Here is a 20,699-nt window from a genome sequence, read left to right on the forward strand (position 1 = left end):
GCTCGACCTTTGACAGAATACACGACTTTATCATTTGCGCAAACCACTCCACAAAACATACAAGACCGTGTCTGCTGATTCCATTCCATACGACTTACAAGATGCCTGCGCCCGCCTCAAATAAGCGCGTCAAGGCAAGTCGGCCGCCCCGATACAGCTGTAGGCGCATACTGATGATGGGCAGAACAAGCGCATCAGTCGCAACCTCAGTAAGCCGCAGCACAACCCATGTGCAAATCATATACTCATTCTGCGCAGTAATCGGCTCCGAAGCCTGGCAGCTGCCGCCAGTAGGCCACCCCGACCGCCCCAAGGGCGTACCCGACGACCACACGAAGCGCTGGACCGTATACGTGCGCGTACCCGACGGCGACCCCGACATCCGAGCCTGGCTGAACAAAGTATCGTTCAAAATATTTAACACTTACGAGAATCCTTTGCGCATGGTAGAGAAGCCACCATTCGAGGTGACCGAGACAGGATGGGGAGGTTTCAACATCGACATAAGACTGCACTTCCAGCCCATCTCCGGCGAGAAGGCGCAATACCGACAACACTTTCTGCAACTAGAGAAATATGGTGACGAAAAGATGCAAGCAGAGCAGGAGCGAACAGGCTGCGTGCGCTCCGAGTTCCTCGAAGTGGTGCAGTTTAACGAGCCCACCGAAGCCCTCTTCGACGCCCTCACATCGGAAGACCAGTGGAACTACCTCATACCCGCCGGCAAGGGAGGCTCTAAGAAAGCCTCGCTCGGTGCGAACGGCAGGCTCAGACGCGGTCTGCCCAACGGCGAGCGCAGCGCCCAACTGCCGGAGAAGGGTGCCGACGAGGTTCCTTTCAGCCAGGAACAAGAGCAGGCGCTGCAGGACTTCTTCAAGCAGAAGATGGAGGATGTGGAGAGGCAGTTGGATAAAGAGGCGAAGAAGAAGGAAGAGGTAGAGGCTAAGCTCAAGGCATTGCGTGGTGAGCTGGGGCACGAGGCCGCTCAGCAGGCTGCGCAGCAGGCTAGTGGTGATAGGAGCCGGCGCAGGTGAGATTGCGTGATGCAAGCTCACTGCACCGATGCCTTGAGTCGCGGATGTCACGGATCCTACACATGAGTTGGCACAAAGAAGGCTGACAGCATACGAGAAGGGATCGGAAACGGCGGCGCTAATGTACAACGATATACATTCGTGAAGCGTAGGGACACGAGCGCCGTATTCTCTTCGCTTCAGTCGAGCACCGCGCGGCTCCGAACGTATCCCGAGCCGCCGGACGACGACAAGAAACTTTTGGGAGTCGTTTGTTAGATTGCGCCAGGTTATGATCCGGACATACACGTATACAGGAGGCAGATACCGAGGCCTTGTGCTGAGGTACCACCTGCACCGTACTGTACGTTGATGCGAGGGGTACATAATGCGCCGTGTTTCGGGTAATACTATACAAATAAGCCGTTCCCCCCGAACACACGTACTTCCGTAAATGCAATGGTGCATCTCGTATAATTCTGATCAACGTAGTGCACTAGGTGAATACTCGTGATTGTTCTTTGTATTGGGTATCGTATCTCTGCTCGTTTTGTCCGTCACCCCCACCGCCCATGTATGCACCAGCCTGCGTGAATCGTAAACGCCCGCAAATGCCAAATATGCCCACCGTAGCCAAAACACCTTGAATGCAAACACTTTGGGATGTGAAAATCACTCGACTTCCATATCCTTCGGTTCCTTGGGCTCTTGCGACTCGTGGAACTGGATGGCGTCGTCGATGTAACTCAGGACCGCACCCAAACTGTCCTCATCCTGCACGTCCAGCTTGAGAAACGAGACCATGCTGAAGCCATCGATAAGCTCCGCGACAGCCTTGTTGAGCTTATGAAATGACGACCCGCTCATTAGACTCTCAGTCGACGCCGGGTCTTTGTATTTCCTCTCCTCCTCCGGCGTATGCTTCTTGCGCGCGGGATCGTCCTCAATGAGATCCGCATCGACATCAACAAAGCGCTTGAGGTCGCGCTTCGCAATTTGCCCTTTGACCAAATCCATCTTGCTCAGTATATTGATATGCGGCATCTCCAGCATCATCATAGCGCTCATGGCAGACAGTGTACCAGAGAAAAACTTCGGCCGATCGATAACAAACGTCGCTTCGAGGAGGTACGCGGCGCACATGCGGATGTTGAGGGAGCCCGTCATGAGGTGCTTGACCAAGCCCGGTAGTATGGGTACGTGTGTGTAGAGTTCGATTTGGCCAGGCATGTCGAAGACGATGAGGTAGTCTTCGGTGACTTCTTCGAGGGGGTCGGTGAGCCAGTCGAGATTCTCCATGAGGAACTCGAAGCAGTAGATCAGCCCGCCGTTGGGGCCGAGGCTCATTTCTTCCATTACATCTTCGAGGCTGATGAGGTCTTTGATGTCGAGGTCGGGCTCGAAGGCGAATTCTTCGGCGGCGGGGTCGAGGTTTACGTAGAAGCAGGGGCGTTTGCTATTCTGTAGATGCTGTATTAAAGCGGTACAGAAGGTTGACTTCCTTCAAAGATTATTAACTTCAGTCGTATCAACAGTGGCAGGGACTACGCACCCGGCGCCCGCTGGGCCCTTTTATTGTTAGTCTAGAATCTTCCCCAGAGAAAGATTCACATACCATAACCAAGGTTCCGTATTTGCTCATCGTCACGGTTGAGCTCTCAGTTGATCTGGCGCGTCATTCCAATGTTCGGCTTTACTGAACTAACGTTCGGTGCTTGCAGGCGGGAACCTTTTCTGCCATGAGCCCTAGCGTCTTGAACGGCGGTGAGAGAGATGTGGGGAGCGTGTCTCATTGGACAGACAACGGGCCCTGAACCTTAACAGGTAGAGAGCGCATGGCGCGATGGTGAGCTAGGGCCGTAGGTGCCCATTTTTTCTCAGCGTTCTTCGGCATATCTCTGCTGCAGATAAATCACCCCTCCAACCTCCAACTTCGCTCCACGCCCTTCACCCCCTCATCCTCCCGTACATAAGTCGAAAGTCTTCAAACTATCACCCAACGATCGCCTCTTTATCACGACCGCCATCATGACTGTCCCCAATGGCAACCCGAAGAGCACCTTCCTTTTCACATCTTTAGGTCACCCTTATGCAAACTGTTTAAATTATTACTGATAGCTAGTAGGAATCTGGTATGTCGCGGCTACACTCCAGAAGCTCCATCTTGCTGGTCATCGCTGTGCGGTGATATCCTGGGTGTGAGACATTTACTGACTTTGTATCTTCACTTTTCCAGTCGGCGAGGGTCATCCTGACAAGATCTGGTACGTACGCTTCCTCCAGTCCTTCAATTGCTTCCAGGGCCGTTGTTCGGTGCGCGAAAAGACACGTAACGCTCGGCGCGATAGACGGCATCCCCCACCTGCTGAAACCGGGACTTTCTCCACATCTTCTTCGGGACATATCTGACTGTGTGCCAGCGACCAAGTCTCGGACGCCATCCTCGATGCCTGCCTCAAGGAGGACCCCCTCTCCAAGGTCGCTTGCGAGACCGCCGCTAAGACCGGTATGATCATGGTCTTCGGTGAGATCACCACCAAGGCCCACCTCGACTACCAGAAGATCATCCGTGGTGCCATCAAGGACATTGGCTACGACAGCTCCGACAAGGGCTTCGACTACAAGACATGCAACGTCCTCGTTGCTATCGAGCAGCAGTCGCCCGACATTGCTCAGGGTCTCCACTACGAGGAGGCTCTTGAGAAGCTCGGTGCCGGAGACCAGGGTATCATGTTCGGATATGCCACCGACGAGACCCCCGAGCTCCTCCCTCTTACCGTCCTCCTCTCCCACAAACTGAACTCGGCTATGACTGCTGCCCGCAAGGACGGCTCTCTGCCATGGCTGCGACCCGACACCAAGACTCAGGTCACCGTTGAGTACGCCCACGATGGCGGTGCCGTCGTTCCTCTCCGCGTTGACACTGTCGTCGTGTCTGCCCAGCACAGCGAGGACATTACCACCGAGAAGCTCCGTGAGGAGATCAAGGAGAAGATCATCAAGAAGGTCATCCCCGAGAAGATGCTCGACGACAAGACCGTCTACCACGTATGTTCACAAACCTCGATACGTTTGTCCAGCATACTAACATAGCCAGATCCAACCCTCCGGTCTCTTCATCATCGGTGGTCCCCAGGGTGACGCCGGTCTCACCGGACGTAAGATCATCGTCGACACCTACGGTGGCTGGGGTGCCCACGGAGGTGGTGCTTTCTCCGGAAAGGACTACTCCAAGGTCGACCGTTCCGCCGCGTACCTTGCGCGCTGGATCGCCAAGTCCCTGGTTCAGGCCAAGCTCGCTCGCCGCGCACTCGTGCAGCTGTCCTACGCCATCGGTGTCGCCGAGCCCCTCTCCCTCTTCGTCGAGACATACGGCACCTCGGAGCGCTCCTCCGACGAGCTCGTCGAGATTGTCAAGAGCAACTTCGACCTCCGCCCCGGTGTCATCGTCAAGGAGCTCAACCTCATCAACCCAATCTACTTCCAGACCGCCAAGAACGGTCACTTCACCAACCAGGACTTCACATGGGAGAAGCCCAAGGAGCTCAAGTTCTAATTCTAACGCCTTGATTAAGACATAAAGGTGGGCTTGAATCAACTTCAGCTCAACCGTTTTCAAAGTTAATAAACGCGACGACAAATGCGTCCGTCGCGCAGTCAGTGAGTGAGAAAGATTTGCATATCTTTGGGAGGCGGGTAAATGAGCCTTTTCAACAAGTGTTTCAACGGCGTCCACAGGGCATTACAACTATACCCACATGATACCAGCCCGTTTGTACTTTCCAAAAGTTTCTTATGCGGATTTCCTTTTCATCTAGATCGGCCTAGGGCAGGCTGTAGATATACAGAGCTTCAACAATTGTTGGACCGCAGTACGTTGTCAACACGTACGTGAGGTCGTTTCGCGCACTAGTTCGCGAAGTTGGTAGTGGTTGGGGAGGATGGGATATAGGGAGAATCAATCAAGTGCCAGCGTGTCTGCGCCGGGGTCTTTGACTTCGGCGCGGGTAGCATGGTGCTATACCGACGTATTCATGTGTTTGTGTTTCTATGATGTGAGGTTGTGCGCTACATGATGACTTGTCCACCTCCATCAAGGAAACAGTAAACGCGTTGCCTGCTACAATAGATTCCAGCAATGACATGCTCTGTGATAGTAGAGGCCTTTGGAGCCTACATTAACATGAGGCTTCAATGACCACTCGCTTGAGTCTACTCCCAAAGACAATGACAATGAGTAAGAATGTATTTATACAAGTGAGTTGAAAAAGATCTAATAGTGATATTCTGATTTGTAGCCAAGGTGAGAGAGTAGAAACCGTTCCTTCGCCGCTCTATCCAGCAGCGACACTAGCCATGTAAAAAAGGGCCATCCAAACCGACTCCAATAATCTATGCTCTTGCGACTGCCATGCTCATAAAGGTATTCTAATGCCAAAAGGGTAATAATCGTAATCGTCCGTCCATATCTAGTCTCATCTCATCTCATCTTCCATCTCACCTCAGCCACCAACAACACTCCCGCTACCCACACTGCCACCAAGATCCCAGTAATTTCTCGATGACCCACCGCTTCTCTTGCTCTTCTTGGTACTCTGACTGGCGCAACTAGAGCTACTCCTGAGTTTAGTCTTGCTGCCACCGGTCGGGGGCGCGTAGTATGTAGCGAAGCGCCGTGACTCCCTCGAGTGAGGCGCGGACGACGTGGGGAGTCTGCTATCGGTCGTCGTCCGGTTTACCAAAGGGTGGTGTTGGCGGATGATGGCTGCTCGGCGGGCGGAGCTGAGGTTGTCGTTTGTGGTTGTGGAAGGAGCGCTGGCGGTGCGGAGGGGTTGTGGTGGGGGAATGGTTTGCGAAGATAAGGGGATACTAGGGCGTCGCGAGGAGAAGCGTTTCATCAGGAAGTTGAAGATCATTTTGACGTCGATGTCGCGTTCCCAGTACTCGCGCTCTCGCGCTAACTCGTCGGCGATGTTTGTGGTGGAGGCAGGAGGGATGTGGGATGAGGTTGTGGCTTCGGTCTCGGTAGGTTCTTCTTCGATACCCCATAATGATGCTTCGCTGTAGGTGTGTGAGGTTTGCGCGGGAAAGGTGGGTGCGAATTGAGCTGAGGCGGGAGAAGTGGTCGGTTGTGAGCTGGCGGTTTTCGAAGATAGGGGTTCGGATGCGACTGTCGTGTTTGATAATACTGGTGTAAGACCCGCGTAGTCTGGTACTGATTGTGTCCGCTGGTACGTGGAGAAGGCTCCTGGGTGCTCAGAAAGCTGATTTACCAACGTTCCCAACTCCTGAGCTACCCTCTCAAGCAGCTTCGTCTGCCAGGTATCATCTGAATACCTGGACGCGTCGATACCTGCGTCTTGCAGAGCTTTGTCTGCTGAGAACTCGGCAGGCGTTCCGGGCGTAGGTGTGGCAGCCTCATCAGGTAAAGACTCTCCAAAAATGACTGAGAGTGTGTCTTCGTCCAGACCGATCAGATCCCTGATCACCCGCCTCGTTATCCGTTGCCATAATGATAGATTCTCCGTGCCTTCCTCGGAAGATTCACTCTGCACATCCGACACAGACTGTGCAGTAGGCGGTTTTGTGCCCGTTGCCTCCTTTTGCGCATCAACCCGACTCGCTCCCGTGCTGACCATGCTCATTCGCCGCCTCCGCCTTGTCTCTTTTTCAATCTCTTCCAGTAATGCTTTACTTTGCTCAAGCCTCCACCTCTCAATGCGCTGTCGCTTCTCGTGTTCCGTGTTCGTATCCTCATGGTCGTCGAGGACCGAAAGGTGCCGCTGCACACTGGATCGCCGTCTGGGTGCTCGTCGCTTTTGTCGCTCGAACTGCCACATGTGTTCCTGCATAGTCGCATTCGGCTTGAACTCGCCCAGTCCGTCATGGGTTGGTAGCACAGTATCACCGCTCTCTTGCAGCCTGCCTACTGGCGCACCATATTCCGATGGCTCATGGAACGCGTGTAGGCCATCATCCAGGCTGTCCAGCTCCTCTTCCGTCCCAAGAAATGAGCCAGCACCATCATCTTGTTCGGACCGCGCAGCAGTCTCGAGCGAGCCAAACTCGCTGAAGCGTGACAGGCCAGCTGTCCGTGGAGTTCGGTCGGTCGAAGTGGTGTGGGTGCGAGTGGTAGCAGAAGGCGCGGTCGGCGAGAACAGGACCCATTCCTCTGATTGATCAAGAGGTCTGTTGGCCTGTAATGAGGTAGTCGCGGGTTCGGTCGCGGGTTCTGGTGCTTGGTAGGATATCTGCCTTCCGGGCTGCGGTCTGTGCTGCTGTATGAAAGCCATGGTGTAGTAGTCTGAAGTGTGCCGCGACGTATACGGTAGTGGCGATGGAGGAGTCAAGTGCTCGGGCAAGGCACGTGGACGTCGGGCAGATAGGATAAATTGTGAGGTTATGGAATAGTATCAACGCGTCGCGTTGGGGGCGGTGTGTTCCTTATCGTCGTGTTGGCCTCATGCCTCGTTGCGACGTTTACCACTACTTCTAGCGGTGGGAGGGGACGAGTGTATGATGCCCAGTATGTCGTGCGCTAGGGACACGCTACTACTGCAGGCGGCGGGTGATCAGGCGCAAGTGCGGTAAAACAAGATGTGACGAGTCTACCAGAGATAAATGAAACACGCGGGAGACAGGCGATATAGGAGAGGCAGCGTCCTTGCAAGGCGACAGAGATGTGGAAGGGAGGCTGACCTGCGTCTTGCATGCGGCGAGGGTTACAAGAATAGAGATGCGTGTTCAGCGACCCTGAGGTGAACTTCCCTGATAAGAGATAACCAGCGAGGCCCGCTTTAGCAGCTAGAGCACCCCCGCGGCGTCCCACAAATGCCAACTACACACGCCGCACCCTCTGATGATGATGTGATGAGCCAACGATTACTGATTCGCGCCATGTTTCCTGCCCTCTGACTCTGCGAAACCGAAGAAGGGCCAGCGACGTTTTCTAGCCGTCGCTCAGTCACGCAATCGTGCATGCGATATTCGCTCATGGATTCGCAACCTCCACCCCTTACGCTAGAAGACTGTCAGATCTGCGTGCGGCACCGGGCAAGGTGCAGTCGCAAGCTATTCTCATCACGAACATGACATGATCCCGAAAAACCTTCGTCAAGGCCCGAGCCAGACTCCCTCCATTATGAAGCGCCATACACATTCCACCGCCCGAAAATGCTGCGAACATTTCGCGTCACGTCAGTCATGCCCCGAATGTTGTCCTCTCCGATCATCGCCCCGATTCGGCGATTGTCGCCCGCTTTCGCCCGCTAGACTTACCCAACGCAGCAGTACAAGTGAATGTACTCCAAGCATGACAAGGAACACGTCTCTGCAGATTCTGTCGCGAGACGACTTGCCTATTGAGTCACTCAGTTCCACCGCCAACAGGGGAGAAAAATTCTGTAAAATGAACAAGCACGTATGTGTTACGTAGGTATCGAACGACGCTATTCAGGTATAGTACAGATGCCACAAACGCCGTGCAGCTATACAATGAGTGTCAACAAAAGGTCGCTATCAATAATGTCATATCCTCGTCATCGCATCTTCAAGACGCCGAATCATACTCTGTGCCGAAGACGCGTTTTGCATCTTCCTCATTCATCTCTTCGCCCTCGCCAATGTTCACCCACCTCTTTGTGATCCTAGATTTCTCCCCGGGACGTCCCTTAAGCACACACTCGCCGTTGCCTTGGCAAATTTCCTGCCGCCCTAGATTCTTGAAGCGGGGACCAAGTGGTCCATTGACGTAATGGTACTGGCCCAAGAAGCGATATTGTCGGGGGTCGCTGAGTGGGTAGAACTTATCGCCCCAGTGACCTCCAAAGTAGAACCACGAGGTAGGTGCGCGCGGGTTGAGGTTCGATGCGACAAGGCGGTCGGATCGGTAGTCGTACTTGTATGAATACATGTTCATGACAGGGTCCCAGAGAGGGCCCCGATCTGTGACGTCGTGGAGAATGCCACCAGGCAAGACGTACGGATGTACACCTTCCGTAGCGTACATGGCGTGGGTACCGGTAGCAGAGAAGCCGATGGGCTAGATATGTTAGTGTCGCTTACGGTGTTGAGACATTGAACTTACCCTCTGTCCACTCTTCTCTACAGCGTCCCAGGTGTACGCTTCTCCAAAGCTGTGTTCACTAAAGAACACCGCTTTGGGCTCGCCATGCTGGAACCTGACCACAGTATGTTCCCAGTCGCCAACGTGATTGCCGAAACGAATGTTGAAGACAGCGTTACCAAGGTTGTAACTATAAAAGAAGAACCAGAAAGCGTCCACCACACCATCACCCTTGTCTACAACAACCAGCGGTACGGGCGCATCACTTCGACCACCGACGACTTTCTTGCCAGTGAAGCTGCGTCGAGCATAACGCAGCTCTGATCGCCAGTGTTTATCATCGTCATCAACAAGCTCTTCGCCTTCGGGCAATTCCGAAGGGACTGGTAGACCGGGAGCTGTGGGATCTGGCCGGATGCCACCTCGATCCCTAGTATCGCCAGCACCGACATGCCACCAGCTTGACTTTTCGCCATTCTTGTCCTCCGTGAGATGTCCAGGCACTTTGTGATACTCTTTGTCGTCATCGTCGTCATTTCCATCATTCGGCGCGTTGGGTATGTTGTAATCCGCACCCAGCCAGGACGGGCGGTCCTCGACGTTGTCATCGCTCTGGAGGTACACAAACCGTCCCCACTTGTTAAGGTCACCAAGATCACTAATGTTCGGGTGGTCGCTAGATGCTTGCAGAGGCGTATAGTTCAGATGTGGTGTTGTGTGAATCAAGTGTTCTGCCATGTCGCCTGGCCAGTACTCTTCTCCTGAGAAGAGGTGGATGAGCGGCGCGTGGTCTATCACGTATTGCGGTATCTCGAGTTGCTCCAACGGTTTGTAATCACCTGGAATGTTTCGCGCATCATTCCAGAAGTCGGTCAAGTTGACCTTGGCCTCCTTTCCATCTTCCGTTGTCCTCTGGCTCTGCGCTTTCACAGTCTGTGTGGTCCATTGCGCCTTGTTCAGATGCGCCAGGCCACACATGCCGAACCAATTGCAGGCCTTCCGGTCTACCCATGACTGAGACGACGCGACCCAGGCCGCTTCGTCTGCGCGTTCGCTCGAGGGGGTCAGGCTTTCGAAAAGAACGTTTTGGTATAGTTGCGAGAACGAGAACAAGCCAAAGAAGGTACCCGCAGCAGCGATGGCGGGTTTCCTGCCCTTCATCTGAGCGTCTTCCTCGGTTAACGAGTCGTCGGTACCAGCGAGAGATGTAGTAGCCTCTTCAGATGGTTTCGTTTGGGAAGAATGCTGCGTAGGAATATCGATGGTAGGTAGGAAGTGGGAGTGAGCAGCGTCCTGCGCAGCGTCTGGGACTTCGGTCGGAGAATCGGGAGAATATGTTACTATCGGAGTGTACTCAGGTACGTCTATTGAAGGTATGGATGAAGACGGAAGCGATGACGGAAGGGCCGCCTGCAGTGGGACCTGCCCTCCGCCATGCTGGAGGTATGGAACGATGGGCACTGACTGGTTAGCTTCTGTTCACAGGCTCGAACAGGCAAAGTAGGAGACATTTGGCTCGAGGTAGGAAAGATCTGAAGCCGATACTGCCGGATGGCTGACAAAACGGCAGGCGTGGCCCAAGATCCGATAGTCGACAGAGCTATGTGATGCCGGACACGGCAAGTGCAGGGCGCGACTGGCCTGATCGACAGTAGAGCGGCCATCGCACAGTCCAAAGAGGCTTGAAATGGGCTAATGGTGTAGGGAAAAGCGGGGAGGGCGCGGAGGTAGCGGAAAGGTCATGATGACTTGGAATGCTCTAACATGGCCGGACATAGGCGGAAGGACACTTACTGATGCGAGTAGACGGCCGTGGCCAGCCGATTGCGTGCAAGAACCCGGCTTGAGAAGGTGTCGAATTGCTAATGTGAGCAAACACTCAGTGCGATAATGGAACAGGCAGCGCGACAGTAGTTGGCATTGGGGTGGCGCGTACGTTTGGTGTTTGATGCATGTAGCACAGCTGCCGGCTGGGCACACGTCGTCATCCCTGGTTCCAGACGCCGCGGGGACCTCGGCAGCCATGCGGCTCGCAACTTGGCTCCCAGGCACGGCCTGCAGCAATCGCACACCCACACCATGGGGAAGTTAGTCTTAGCTGTGGCTTGTTGCATGTCCCTGCCACTTCGTAGTGAATGCAAGGTTCAGTCATCTGGCGAAGGGTGGCGTAGAGGACTGTGTCTGTTGTTTTCTGAGCCTGCCACAACGCGCAAAAACACGACTCCCGAACATAGCAGAATCACCTATCTGCTCATGATCATCACACAGGCAAAAGAAGTGGTCTCCGCCAACCTCGCGACGGAACGCCAAAAAAGAACGATCTCCCCACCATGAGTCGAACAAGGGACCTTCTGATAACAGCAGATATTACAGTCAGACGCTCTAAACCAACTGAGCTACGGGGAGAATACTTCAAACGAAGTCGTGCTTGGTTTTTCGATGGAGAAATGGGCAGCATATGCATATATATCTCACCCACATTTGCCAGCTCTGATGCTTCCGTGCAAGTCGAACCCCTCTAGTTGACGACCAATTTGCACCCTTCTCTCACCCGGCCCCACCACTGCTAGCTTTGCGATCCTTCAACCCGCGCCAACGCACAACAACGCCGCTAATCATGGCCGCGCCTGAGGAGGATGAGTGGGAGTACGAATACGACGATAATGAGACAGAAGATTTCTACATTCCGCTCGACTTGTCCAATGTGCCTGCAGCGCAAATTCCCATGGTCTCGCAGGGTAGACCAGGCCATCCGACTCTGCTTAAGAGCCGATTGCGCGCACTGAATGCCGCTCGAGCTCAACCAGCCGAGTTCGCCGCCGACAGCAACGATGGACAAGAGACGGCAACCATGGGCGAAGTCCAAATCGTTGGCCTCCACACGCCAAATCCACTGGTCATGTACAACGGCCAGTTGCTGAGTTGCCATTGGACCTCGACCGTCGGAACCGACATGTTCTTCGTGAAGCCGAATGCAAACTCTGCCACTCAGTCAGAAACGCTGCGATCCCTACCGTCGGTTGACTTATTGGCTCTGGGGTCCGCAAAGCTGGTAGCCAAAGTTGGACGTCTGCGACCGCGCGAGGATCTCTTCGATGACGCTAGTAATACGCAACAGGCAGCAGAGGTCGCGCCTGCTCCAGACGGCAACCAGGGCGCTACAACGAGCGTAAACAACATGTCAGACGCTCAGCATTCCAGCAACGAAAAGGCCTCGTCCGCTTCGTCGAGCTTCCTTGCCAGGCTAAATGAGGCCAAAGCCAAGAGAGGAGAGAAGTCGCGCTTGGCAATCTCGAAGACTTCAGAGGGCTCGCGTCTAGTGGCAGAAAAGGCGACAACTGGGATCGCCAATGCAGGAATCGGTACCTCGCAAGCACATGGCGACTTGGTCATGGGCGGCACGTAAGATGTATGCGAAAGCGATGGATGGCCGAAGGAGGTAGGACCACCACGTGCTACATCATTCAAGCAAGTCGCGAAACACCCTTGCGAGTGAGGAGGGCTATCTCAAAGCGTATGCCGACGAAAGAAGATGGCTCGATGAATTCTAAGCGTAGTAGGATAAAGCGGTATGCTGCAGTATCCGCAAGAGTGAGGTCCTGTCACCGCGTAAGATCTACTTAGGTGCACTTGCCACGCCGCCCATCAGCGTACCTGCCACCAAAAAGGAAGCTCGAGGCACCTTTGTTCTAGACCGCACATGGCTACCTCTTCAGACGTGCTTTCAATGGACTAGCTCTACGGTCACGTCTCCTCCACATTCTATTATCTCATACCTGATCTATCATCCTGCTCCCTACGCATACTCTACCTTTACCCATCCCGATGCAGCGAAAGCTAGACAGACTGAGTGTCGGCATCATTCCAGAACAGTCTCTAGACATCACCGACACGTCCCTACACTGGCTGTTTGGTAAAGATGGTGGATACGTCACCCGGCTCAATGACGACTACGCTCAAGACACACCGAACGACAGCATCCCATCTGCGAAATCAGAAGCAAGAATCACGAGAGAGATCGGAGACTGGATGCAGTCACAAGAATGTGATGAGTTCTGGGCGCCTCGGGCGCAGCAGCCTCGTCGCGTTAGCAGCTCTCAGCCAAGCGGGCTGCTCTTCAAACTGACAGATACAGACACTTCCAACTGCACACCAACTACTCGAACAACTTCATGACGACAAAATGATGACAGATGTCTCTCAGAGTAACATCGTCGCCTGCGAGACGATTCTCCAACTCATCGCTTTGCAGTTGCTAGCAGCGTGCTATACCCTCTCACCCCCTTCGAGCGCAAATCATATTCCACTGTTTCAGCCGCGCAAAGAGAGAAGATTCGTAACAGCCCTGCGGTCACATTCTCATCACCGGTATTCTCCAGCCGCCGGTCACCAAGCCCGCCCACCTTCCGAGACGGAATCTTGGCCTGGGCTTTATACGGGGCCTTCTACCGAAGAGAAGCTGGCGCAATACGTCAGTCAGAGGCGTAAGATACGCAAGCAAAGCAGCGATTATATACCACACTTCACTGCGAGCGGATGGACAGATGGGCCGCCAGCGATAACCACACGTGAAGACTCACGGAGCCCCTTATCACGAGAAAGCTCCAGCTCCTCATCTGAACCCGGGTTCTTCTCCAAACTGATATGTCAGGCAGCAGTACCGAAGAACTATCGGCGAAGACATGACACCATATTTTTTAGTCGCACGACTTCGAAACAAAAGAAGCAAGAACGAACACAATTTGAGGACAAGTCGGACAATCGCGCGGAACGCCAAAAGATTAGTTCCCAGCCCGTTCAACGTATACCCTCGTTACATCGTCTCAGGCATACCCAGTCTGCTCTGTGCATTGAAGTAGAAGCAGACATAGAAGAAGAAATACCTGTCGAAAGCCCACATGACGGGAAACGTCACCCCTCGGACCCGTCGATTGGCAGTATTCTTACCTACACCTTCCAAATCCCTGAGGTACGACGCACCTCTGTTACACCAAATTCCAACTGGGGCCCCGCTTCCTCGGAAGAGGGCATGATGCGTGCCTGCGGACGAGGAGATCTCATCGTCACACGGGACTATTTCGACGATGTGCCCGAGACCCCAGACAATGCACGTCACCAGCAGTCGAGGTGGAAGATACCTCATTGGCGCCACAAGCTTGGTGACTCTCCACCACTACCCGCCACTATGTCATCTACACAGCCCATGATTACCACACCAGCGGTAGATTACTTCGCCCAAGTCTATACCGAGAAGCACGTTACCCATCAAACTGACGATCCCGAGGTCGCAGCAGAAGAACATAGCGATGCTGGTCCCGAAATCGAAGATGACCCAAGGCTACGGAAGATGCTAGGAAACATCGTGACTCCGTCTAGTGACGACGAATCCAGTGACAGTGATATGGAACGGACCAAGAAAAGAAAGGGCATCAAAGAATCAGATACTACAGCTTTTGAGGTTGCAGAACGGTTTCGAGACAAGACGGGAGATGGGTGGGAGCACACAAGAGTCAAGGCGCTTTGGTGATGCCACAGACGAACACATGGTATAAGCGTAGGTAGCTTGTCTAGACATTCGGCCCTTCCGGGTCTACCTAGGAGGCTTTGCTTCAGCGGCAGCTCTGTACATCCTGTAGATATAAGTCGACCTCATGCCCAGAACAGGATTGTCAAAGTCGTTCTCCCTCTTCTCATGTAGCTTGAAGCCAACCTTTGTCAAGACATTCTGACTAGCTGCCAGCTCGGTATCTGTATGTGCCTCCGCGAAGTCGTACCTCGGTGCCAGCCTGTTCCTGTTGTTCCTCCCATCTCCCTCTACCCGTCCGTTGTTTGCCTTGCCATTGTATGTGCCTAGTCCGTAGTCTTCCGACACATAGTCCGCGATATCACGGCCCGAGTAATGCTCGAAGAACAAGGGCATGAACGCTTCCAACGCTTCGGTAGCGTACCCTCGTCCCCAGTATTCGGCGTTGAACATGTAGCCAATCTCTGGGGCGCGGACTGCTCCTATCAAGCCGATGACGTGCGGGCCTTCGTGTGGCGCTAGGAGGACGATTGCAAAGTTCCAGTTGCATTCAACCTGGTGACACTGCAGACGGTTAGCATACGTCCAGATGAATTGTATAGGGTAGTCGGCTTACACCTTGAATCCATGCTTTCGTGCCTTCGAGGTCATCTGAAGGTAGAAGAGACGTATGTTTCATAACTTCCGGATGCTTCCGCATCAATAATACGTCCTCTGCATCTTCGAGGCGCAACGGCCGCAGCAGCAGGCGTTCAGTCCTCGCGAATATCTGCGGGTCAACCACCACCATCGTCGCGAGCGTGCGGAACGAGAAAGTAATATCGAGCCATTGCCGGCTGTACTGTGCGCTGATTAAGACTCACATTGTGTCGTGTGTCATGTCATCAAGCTGTCGCTGTCGCTGTGGCCTGCGCTTGTGCCTTGCAGCACGCGTCAAGAGCTATTCCCTTTACAGACATGTAACGCCCATCTCCAAAACTCCAGCTGTTCAAACACACCGCATACAACCACACAACCAATCAAGATGGCGTCCTGAAGAGCGCTTTACATCATTTCCAAAGCTTCTTCGTCGTTTCCGGTCAGATCCAGCCTTTACCATGTCGAATTCAATACTTTCCGCTTCCGCGAAGGGAGCCACCTTTCTCATCCTCCTGCAGGTGGCTTCGCGGGCGCTGACGTTTGCTGTCAATCAGGTTCTGTTGAGGTTCCTATCACCAGAGCTATTGGGCGTGTCGGCGCAGCTGGAGCTGTTTTCCATCTCTGTGTTGTATTTTGCCCGCGAAAGTCTGCGTGTGGCGCTGCAGCGTCAGGCTCATGGGACGCAGGCTGTCGTCAACCTTTCGTATCTCGCTGTCTTTTTCGGCACGCCTCTGGCCTATCTTCTCGCGCTACTATGGATGCATTCCGATACGCCAAACGTCCCGTACTTCATGGAGGCCCTGGTTGTGTATTGCCTAGCTACCTTCTTGGAACTGCTGAGCGAGCCGGCGTTTTCTGCTGTGCAGCAGAAGCTACTCTACAAGGTTCGAGCGTCGGCTGAGAGTTCAGCTACTTTGCTGCGCTGCGTTGGTACATGTGGCTCAGCTATCTTGGCTAGTCGAGCTGGCCTGGACATTGGGGTCTTGCCATTCGCTATCGGGCAGCTGGCGTATGCATTGGCTTTGCTTGTTGTGTACTCATACAAAACGTGGCCTGTTGCGAAGACTGATGGCTTCTCGCTCTTCCCGGAAAGAGTACCATCCACTCAGGAAAACCCGACATTGATGAATTACTTCTCAGCTCCTCTGCTGCGACTGACTGCATCTCTTAGTCTGCAGTCGGCGTTGAAGTATGTCCTCACCCAGGGAGACTCTCTTCTCATTACAACACTGGCATCTCTCGCGGATCAAGGCGCCTATGCGCTTGCTTCAAACTATGGAGGCCTCATTGCACGCATGCTTTTCCAACCCATTGAAGAGAGTAGTCGCAACATGTTCGCCAAGCTATGCGCCAATGTAGAAACATCGTCGTCAACGGAAAAGAAGGATCTAAAGAAGTCGGACGAACAAAAGCAAAACCTTGCTCAAGCTTCTAGGGTATTGAGTACCATACTTAGACTCTACGGGATCATCTCATTGTTCGCGGTTACACTAGGACCTGTACTAGCCCCAGTACTTCTCTCCATCGTTGCCGGGCAAAAGTGGTCTGCAACCTCTGCTTCGCAGGTACTCTCCACGTATTGCTACTACATACCCTTCCTCGCTATCAACGGAGTCACGGAGGCTTTTGTAGCCGCAGTGGCAACCAACAAAGAGCTATACGCACAGTCCATTTCTATGGGCATCTTCTTTGCGCTCTTCGCGGGTAGTGCTTGGTTCTTCATCGGGCAGCTCGAGATGGGAGGCAATGGCGTGGTTCTTGCAAACACGGTCAACATGGGCTTGCGCATCGTCTGGAACACCTGGTTTATTGGCAGGTTCTTCGCAAGGAACGGCTCCGAGTTCAATGTACTCGAGACGTTGCCCTCACTTGCTGCCGTGGCACCCGCAGCTGTTATACCTACCCTGATGCGAACGAAGCCTGCAATCAGCTTTCTTGGACGGCTTGGGGTGCTTGGGGAGTTGATCAGCATGGGTGCAGTGGGTGGTGTTTACGTCTTGCACGTTCTTTTCTTCGAACGGCAGTTTCTCGTAGACTGCTATCGCATGCTCCGGCCGTCGCGGTCTGCTCAGCCACCCACGAAGTCGACTTGATCGAACACTGGATGCGGAAGAGTTGGCCATACAAAGCATGATTCGCTTCCGACTTTGGAGATGCCGATTGCCGTCTTTCAGCCCTCACAGCGCCCTTTGATATCTCTCACGCCCTTCTGCAGTGCGCAACAGGCAGTCAATTCTATCTCTTCCATGATATATCTGGGTTCCCATTACTGTTTAGTCGGCTGAGTCTATGGCTGACCAGATTGTTGTTGAAACTGGCTCGACATCATTTGACTTTTCCTTCCCAGAATTGACGGAATGTAACGAACAGCAAAGGCGATACCTTCGACCACACTGCTCGGCGCTTAAGTGACAAGACCGATACCGCAACCTGGATCTCCACAGCGCCTTCTACCGTCGTCGCGGCCGCGGTCATCGAACGTTCCTGCCAAAGTCTCTGTCCTACCTACCCCTCGCATGATTGGTCGCGATTGCTAGCGCCATATTCTTCCTCCATGCAGGTAGTGGGGACCCCCGCAACGTCATCGCGAACAGAAAGTCAGCCCAGAAAATACTTCACATCACAAGACACTGCTGGTACAACCTCTCAAGTAATCTGGGGGTAATAGAAACCACCTTCAGAAAGCTGGGGGTAATCAATATCATTCTTGCATAAGGCGGGACACAACAGCGCCGCTAAGGAGTTTCCTGGGGGTAAGAGAAACTAAGTCTCGAACTGGAACCGCGTTAATCACGCCATCAAAATTCTACGGTTCGCACCGTTTCTTCCGCTTACCTCTTGGCTGACATCTGGGGCACCAATCGCAAATCCGGGGAACCTGCACTACCAAAATGGTCACGACAGACGAGTCAAGACACCTCCATGGGTTGGTTGACATGGGGAGCAACGGGATCCGCTTTTCGATCACCGACCTGGCGCCCGCGACGAGTAGGCTGTTGCCGACTGTGTACTTGGATCGGGCAGCAATTTCGCTCTACGATGCGCAGTACGAAAATGGCCAGGTGGTGCCGATACCAGACCCGACTATCAAACAAGTGGTCAAGTCACTGTTGCGTTTCAAGGATACATGTGAAGATTTTGGAGTACCCGAGAAGCAGATTCAGATTGTAGCTACTGAAGCTACTCGGAAAGCTAGCAACTCTGAAGACTTCCAAAGCAAGATCAAGGATGCTACTGGCTGGGCTGTACAACTCTTGTCGAAGGAAATGGAAGGCCGGGTTGGAGCTTTCGGTGTAGCGAGCTCCTATCATAACCCGATTGGACTCATGATGGACCTTGGTGGAGGCTCTACACAGATCAATTGGATGAGTCCGTCACAGCGCGGCCAAATTGACACATGCGAGAAAGGAAGTGCAAGCCTACCGTACGGCGCGGCCGCCCTCGCGAAGAGGCTCGAAGAAGCAGGCTCTTCTGATAGCGATGCATTCAGGACATTCGAAAGCCAAGTCATTGCGGACCTCAAAGCTGCGGTACAATACATAGAGGTACCACAGCAGTTGCTTGACCGCTCACAGTTACCCGAAGGTCTCTCGCTTTACCTGTCTGGAGGCGGCTTCCGAGGCTGGGGTTTTATACTCATGTCGGAGCATGCGATTCAGCCATATCCCATACCCATCATCAATGGATTCCGGACGACCAAGGACGCGTTTCACGACACTCAGGCTGTACAAGCGGCGGTGCAAAGAGAGGATACACCCGACATCTTTCGGGTCTCGGCCCGCAGAGCAAGTCAGGTTCCAGCAGTTGCTTTGCTGGTGAACTGCTTGTCCAAAGCACTGCCGAGCATCAAAGATGTGTATTTCTGCCAAGGCGGTGTGAGGGAAGGCATGTACTTCTCAGAGATGTGGCTCACGCCCAGTCCGTTGTTCGAAACTACGATGAGATACGCTAAGCCATCGAGCGGGGAGTTTACTGCGATATTGCGGGAAGTCAGTACCCCTCCGCCAACAGCGTCTCGTCAAGAACTGTTCAACTACGAGATGCAGAGAGCTTTTGGGCGTGCTATGTTTGCACACATGGGGCAAGTCAAGGACCTCCAAGCTGGAGCTGCGCTCCGAAGTACAACGACCGGTTTGTTCTCTTCTGCACATGGTTTGACACACGAAGACCGCGCGATACTTGCCATCTTCCTTTGCGAGCGCTACGGTGGCTACAGTTCTATCAGTCCAACAGAGCAGGACTTCTACCGCCGAATGCTGCAGCTCGTGCCAGAAGACTTGCGATGGTGGTGTATGTTGCTTGGCCGCGTTGCTGCAGTTCTGGCCAGCGTTTATCCTGCGGGTCTGATACGAGAGAAGAGGGTGAAGATTACTTCCCAGTGGACAACGACGAAGAAAGAAAACGAGAAACTGTGTATCGATTTCAAGTTTACCAAGGAGCCGGACGAACTCGATGAAGGGCTTCATGCAGCGCTAAAAAAGGTGGAAAAGGCAGGGAAGAAGAAGAACTGGATAGGAGGACACGGCTACAAAGTGCTTCTGACGATCAACGGCAAGGAGTTTGGTGAGGATAACTGAGAATACCCAATGTTCTGAACCCTATTATGTGATTAGATAGTCTAGATGCCAGCTCGCACGAAAATAGCACTGTGGCGAGGATCGTGAAATCCAGACTTTGTAATCGCCATGGCACTGCAGCTGACACGAAGCATCGTGACATGGAGAGCGGTGTATTACGACGGCTTCACTGGTCGTGCAATGGCCATGGCTCGGAAGCGACGGGCATCGTGACCTGCTGTCCGCGGGCTGGATGACCCTTCGCCTCATGACCGACCACCGGAACTCCTGGAAGACGTGGCCTGTAACGCCCGGACTGGCAGCACGTGCAGCAGACAAGCCAGTCCCAGGAGGCCCCATCAGTCATGGAAACCGTTTGGAGACGGCGCCAAGGATCGTGAGTTCAATTCTGCAGGACGCGTAGGTGGGGATGCGAGGTGAGGAGGCACTAATGCGGCGGCCTTGACGGCGCTCCTCATTGCGCGCGCATATGGTGCAATAGCTCATGCAGTCAAGGCCAGGTTTCGTTCGGCGGGATTGAGGAAAACTCTGATGCGGCTTTTTTGCAGGTCATGTTCTTGGAGCACTGCGAGCACCGGCTTGGTGGCCCCGTTTCTAATTACGTGAAGTTTGCCCAGGTGGGCGCTGCGGTGCAGGCGCTAGCGGCTGCACATTCTGGGGAAGCTTGACTCGGCTTTCCGCGGTTGAGTTCAGGTACGCCGCTGCCGAGCCTCCAACGACCATGAGACAGGACGTGAAAGGTTATAAAGATGACGGGGCCCGCCTTCGCTGCTGGGGCACTGACCGTACCCTCTTTGCAAGCCTCATTCTCGTCTACTATTATTACTCCCGCATCTTATCTTGATATCGGCATACCAGGGTGTTACTGTGGCACCGCCAGG

General features: G+C 53.7%; 10 protein-coding genes and 1 non-coding gene across 11 annotated transcripts; 6 read left to right on the forward strand and 5 right to left on the reverse strand.

The window, feature by feature from the left end:
* Window positions 1-101: 101 nt before the first annotated feature.
* Window positions 102-1,034, forward strand: J4E88_005029 (uncharacterized protein; the record flags this gene model as incomplete). The annotated part of the gene is made up of 3 exons (XM_049398671.1): window positions 102-128; window positions 185-209; window positions 259-1,034. The coding sequence occupies 3 exons, from the start codon at window positions 102-104 to the stop codon at window positions 1,032-1,034; spliced, it is 828 nt and encodes a 275-aa protein (XP_049255351.1).
* A 651-nt stretch (window positions 1,035-1,685) lies between these two features.
* On the reverse strand, window positions 1,686-2,655 carry J4E88_005030 (uncharacterized protein; the record flags this gene model as incomplete). Its single annotated transcript, XM_049398672.1, has 3 exons — window positions 1,686-2,514; window positions 2,566-2,582; window positions 2,629-2,655. The coding sequence occupies 3 exons, from the start codon at window positions 2,653-2,655 to the stop codon at window positions 1,686-1,688; spliced, it is 873 nt and encodes a 290-aa protein (XP_049255352.1).
* Window positions 2,656-3,041: 386 nt separating this feature from the next.
* Window positions 3,042-4,569, forward strand: J4E88_005031 (uncharacterized protein; the record flags this gene model as incomplete). Its single annotated transcript, XM_049398673.1, has 4 exons — window positions 3,042-3,093; window positions 3,250-3,277; window positions 3,434-4,061; window positions 4,111-4,569. 4 exons carry the CDS (start codon window positions 3,042-3,044, stop codon window positions 4,567-4,569), a joined length of 1,167 nt encoding a protein of 388 aa, XP_049255353.1.
* Window positions 4,570-5,515: 946 nt separating this feature from the next.
* On the reverse strand, window positions 5,516-7,306 carry J4E88_005032 (uncharacterized protein; the record flags this gene model as incomplete). The annotated part of the gene is made up of 1 exon (XM_049398674.1): window positions 5,516-7,306. The coding sequence occupies one exon, from the start codon at window positions 7,304-7,306 to the stop codon at window positions 5,516-5,518; it is 1,791 nt and encodes a 596-aa protein (XP_049255354.1).
* Window positions 7,307-8,562: 1,256 nt separating this feature from the next.
* J4E88_005033 (uncharacterized protein) lies at window positions 8,563-11,066 on the reverse strand (the record flags this gene model as incomplete). Its single annotated transcript, XM_049398675.1, has 3 exons — window positions 8,563-9,054; window positions 9,100-10,538; window positions 11,015-11,066. The coding sequence occupies 3 exons, from the start codon at window positions 11,064-11,066 to the stop codon at window positions 8,563-8,565; spliced, it is 1,983 nt and encodes a 660-aa protein (XP_049255355.1).
* A 332-nt stretch (window positions 11,067-11,398) lies between these two features.
* Window positions 11,399-11,484, reverse strand: J4E88_005034. Its single transcript has one exon. It is a non-coding gene; the product is annotated as a tRNA-Tyr (tRNA).
* Window positions 11,485-11,695: 211 nt separating this feature from the next.
* Window positions 11,696-12,484, forward strand: J4E88_005035 (uncharacterized protein; the record flags this gene model as incomplete). The annotated part of the gene is made up of 1 exon (XM_049398676.1): window positions 11,696-12,484. One exon carries the CDS (start codon window positions 11,696-11,698, stop codon window positions 12,482-12,484), a length of 789 nt encoding a protein of 262 aa, XP_049255356.1.
* A 419-nt stretch (window positions 12,485-12,903) lies between these two features.
* Window positions 12,904-14,605, forward strand: J4E88_005036 (uncharacterized protein; the record flags this gene model as incomplete). The annotated part of the gene is made up of 2 exons (XM_049398677.1): window positions 12,904-13,164; window positions 13,802-14,605. The coding sequence occupies 2 exons, from the start codon at window positions 12,904-12,906 to the stop codon at window positions 14,603-14,605; spliced, it is 1,065 nt and encodes a 354-aa protein (XP_049255357.1).
* Window positions 14,606-14,668: 63 nt separating this feature from the next.
* J4E88_005037 (uncharacterized protein) lies at window positions 14,669-15,392 on the reverse strand (the record flags this gene model as incomplete). The annotated part of the gene is made up of 2 exons (XM_049398678.1): window positions 14,669-15,166; window positions 15,219-15,392. The coding sequence occupies 2 exons, from the start codon at window positions 15,390-15,392 to the stop codon at window positions 14,669-14,671; spliced, it is 672 nt and encodes a 223-aa protein (XP_049255358.1).
* Window positions 15,393-16,365: 973 nt separating this feature from the next.
* J4E88_005038 (uncharacterized protein) lies at window positions 16,366-17,334 on the forward strand (the record flags this gene model as incomplete). The annotated part of the gene is made up of 1 exon (XM_049398679.1): window positions 16,366-17,334. One exon carries the CDS (start codon window positions 16,366-16,368, stop codon window positions 17,332-17,334), a length of 969 nt encoding a protein of 322 aa, XP_049255359.1.
* A 798-nt stretch (window positions 17,335-18,132) lies between these two features.
* J4E88_005039 (uncharacterized protein) lies at window positions 18,133-19,818 on the forward strand (the record flags this gene model as incomplete). The annotated part of the gene is made up of 1 exon (XM_049398680.1): window positions 18,133-19,818. The coding sequence occupies one exon, from the start codon at window positions 18,133-18,135 to the stop codon at window positions 19,816-19,818; it is 1,686 nt and encodes a 561-aa protein (XP_049255360.1).
* Between the last annotated feature and the right edge of the window lie 881 nt (window positions 19,819-20,699).

The sequence above is a fragment of the Alternaria novae-zelandiae genome (assembly GCF_023758075.1).
Source record: "Alternaria novae-zelandiae strain BMP 2774 chromosome Unknown scaffold_9, whole genome shotgun sequence".
In the NCBI taxonomy this organism is placed as follows: domain Eukaryota; kingdom Fungi; phylum Ascomycota; class Dothideomycetes; order Pleosporales; family Pleosporaceae; genus Alternaria; species Alternaria novae-zelandiae.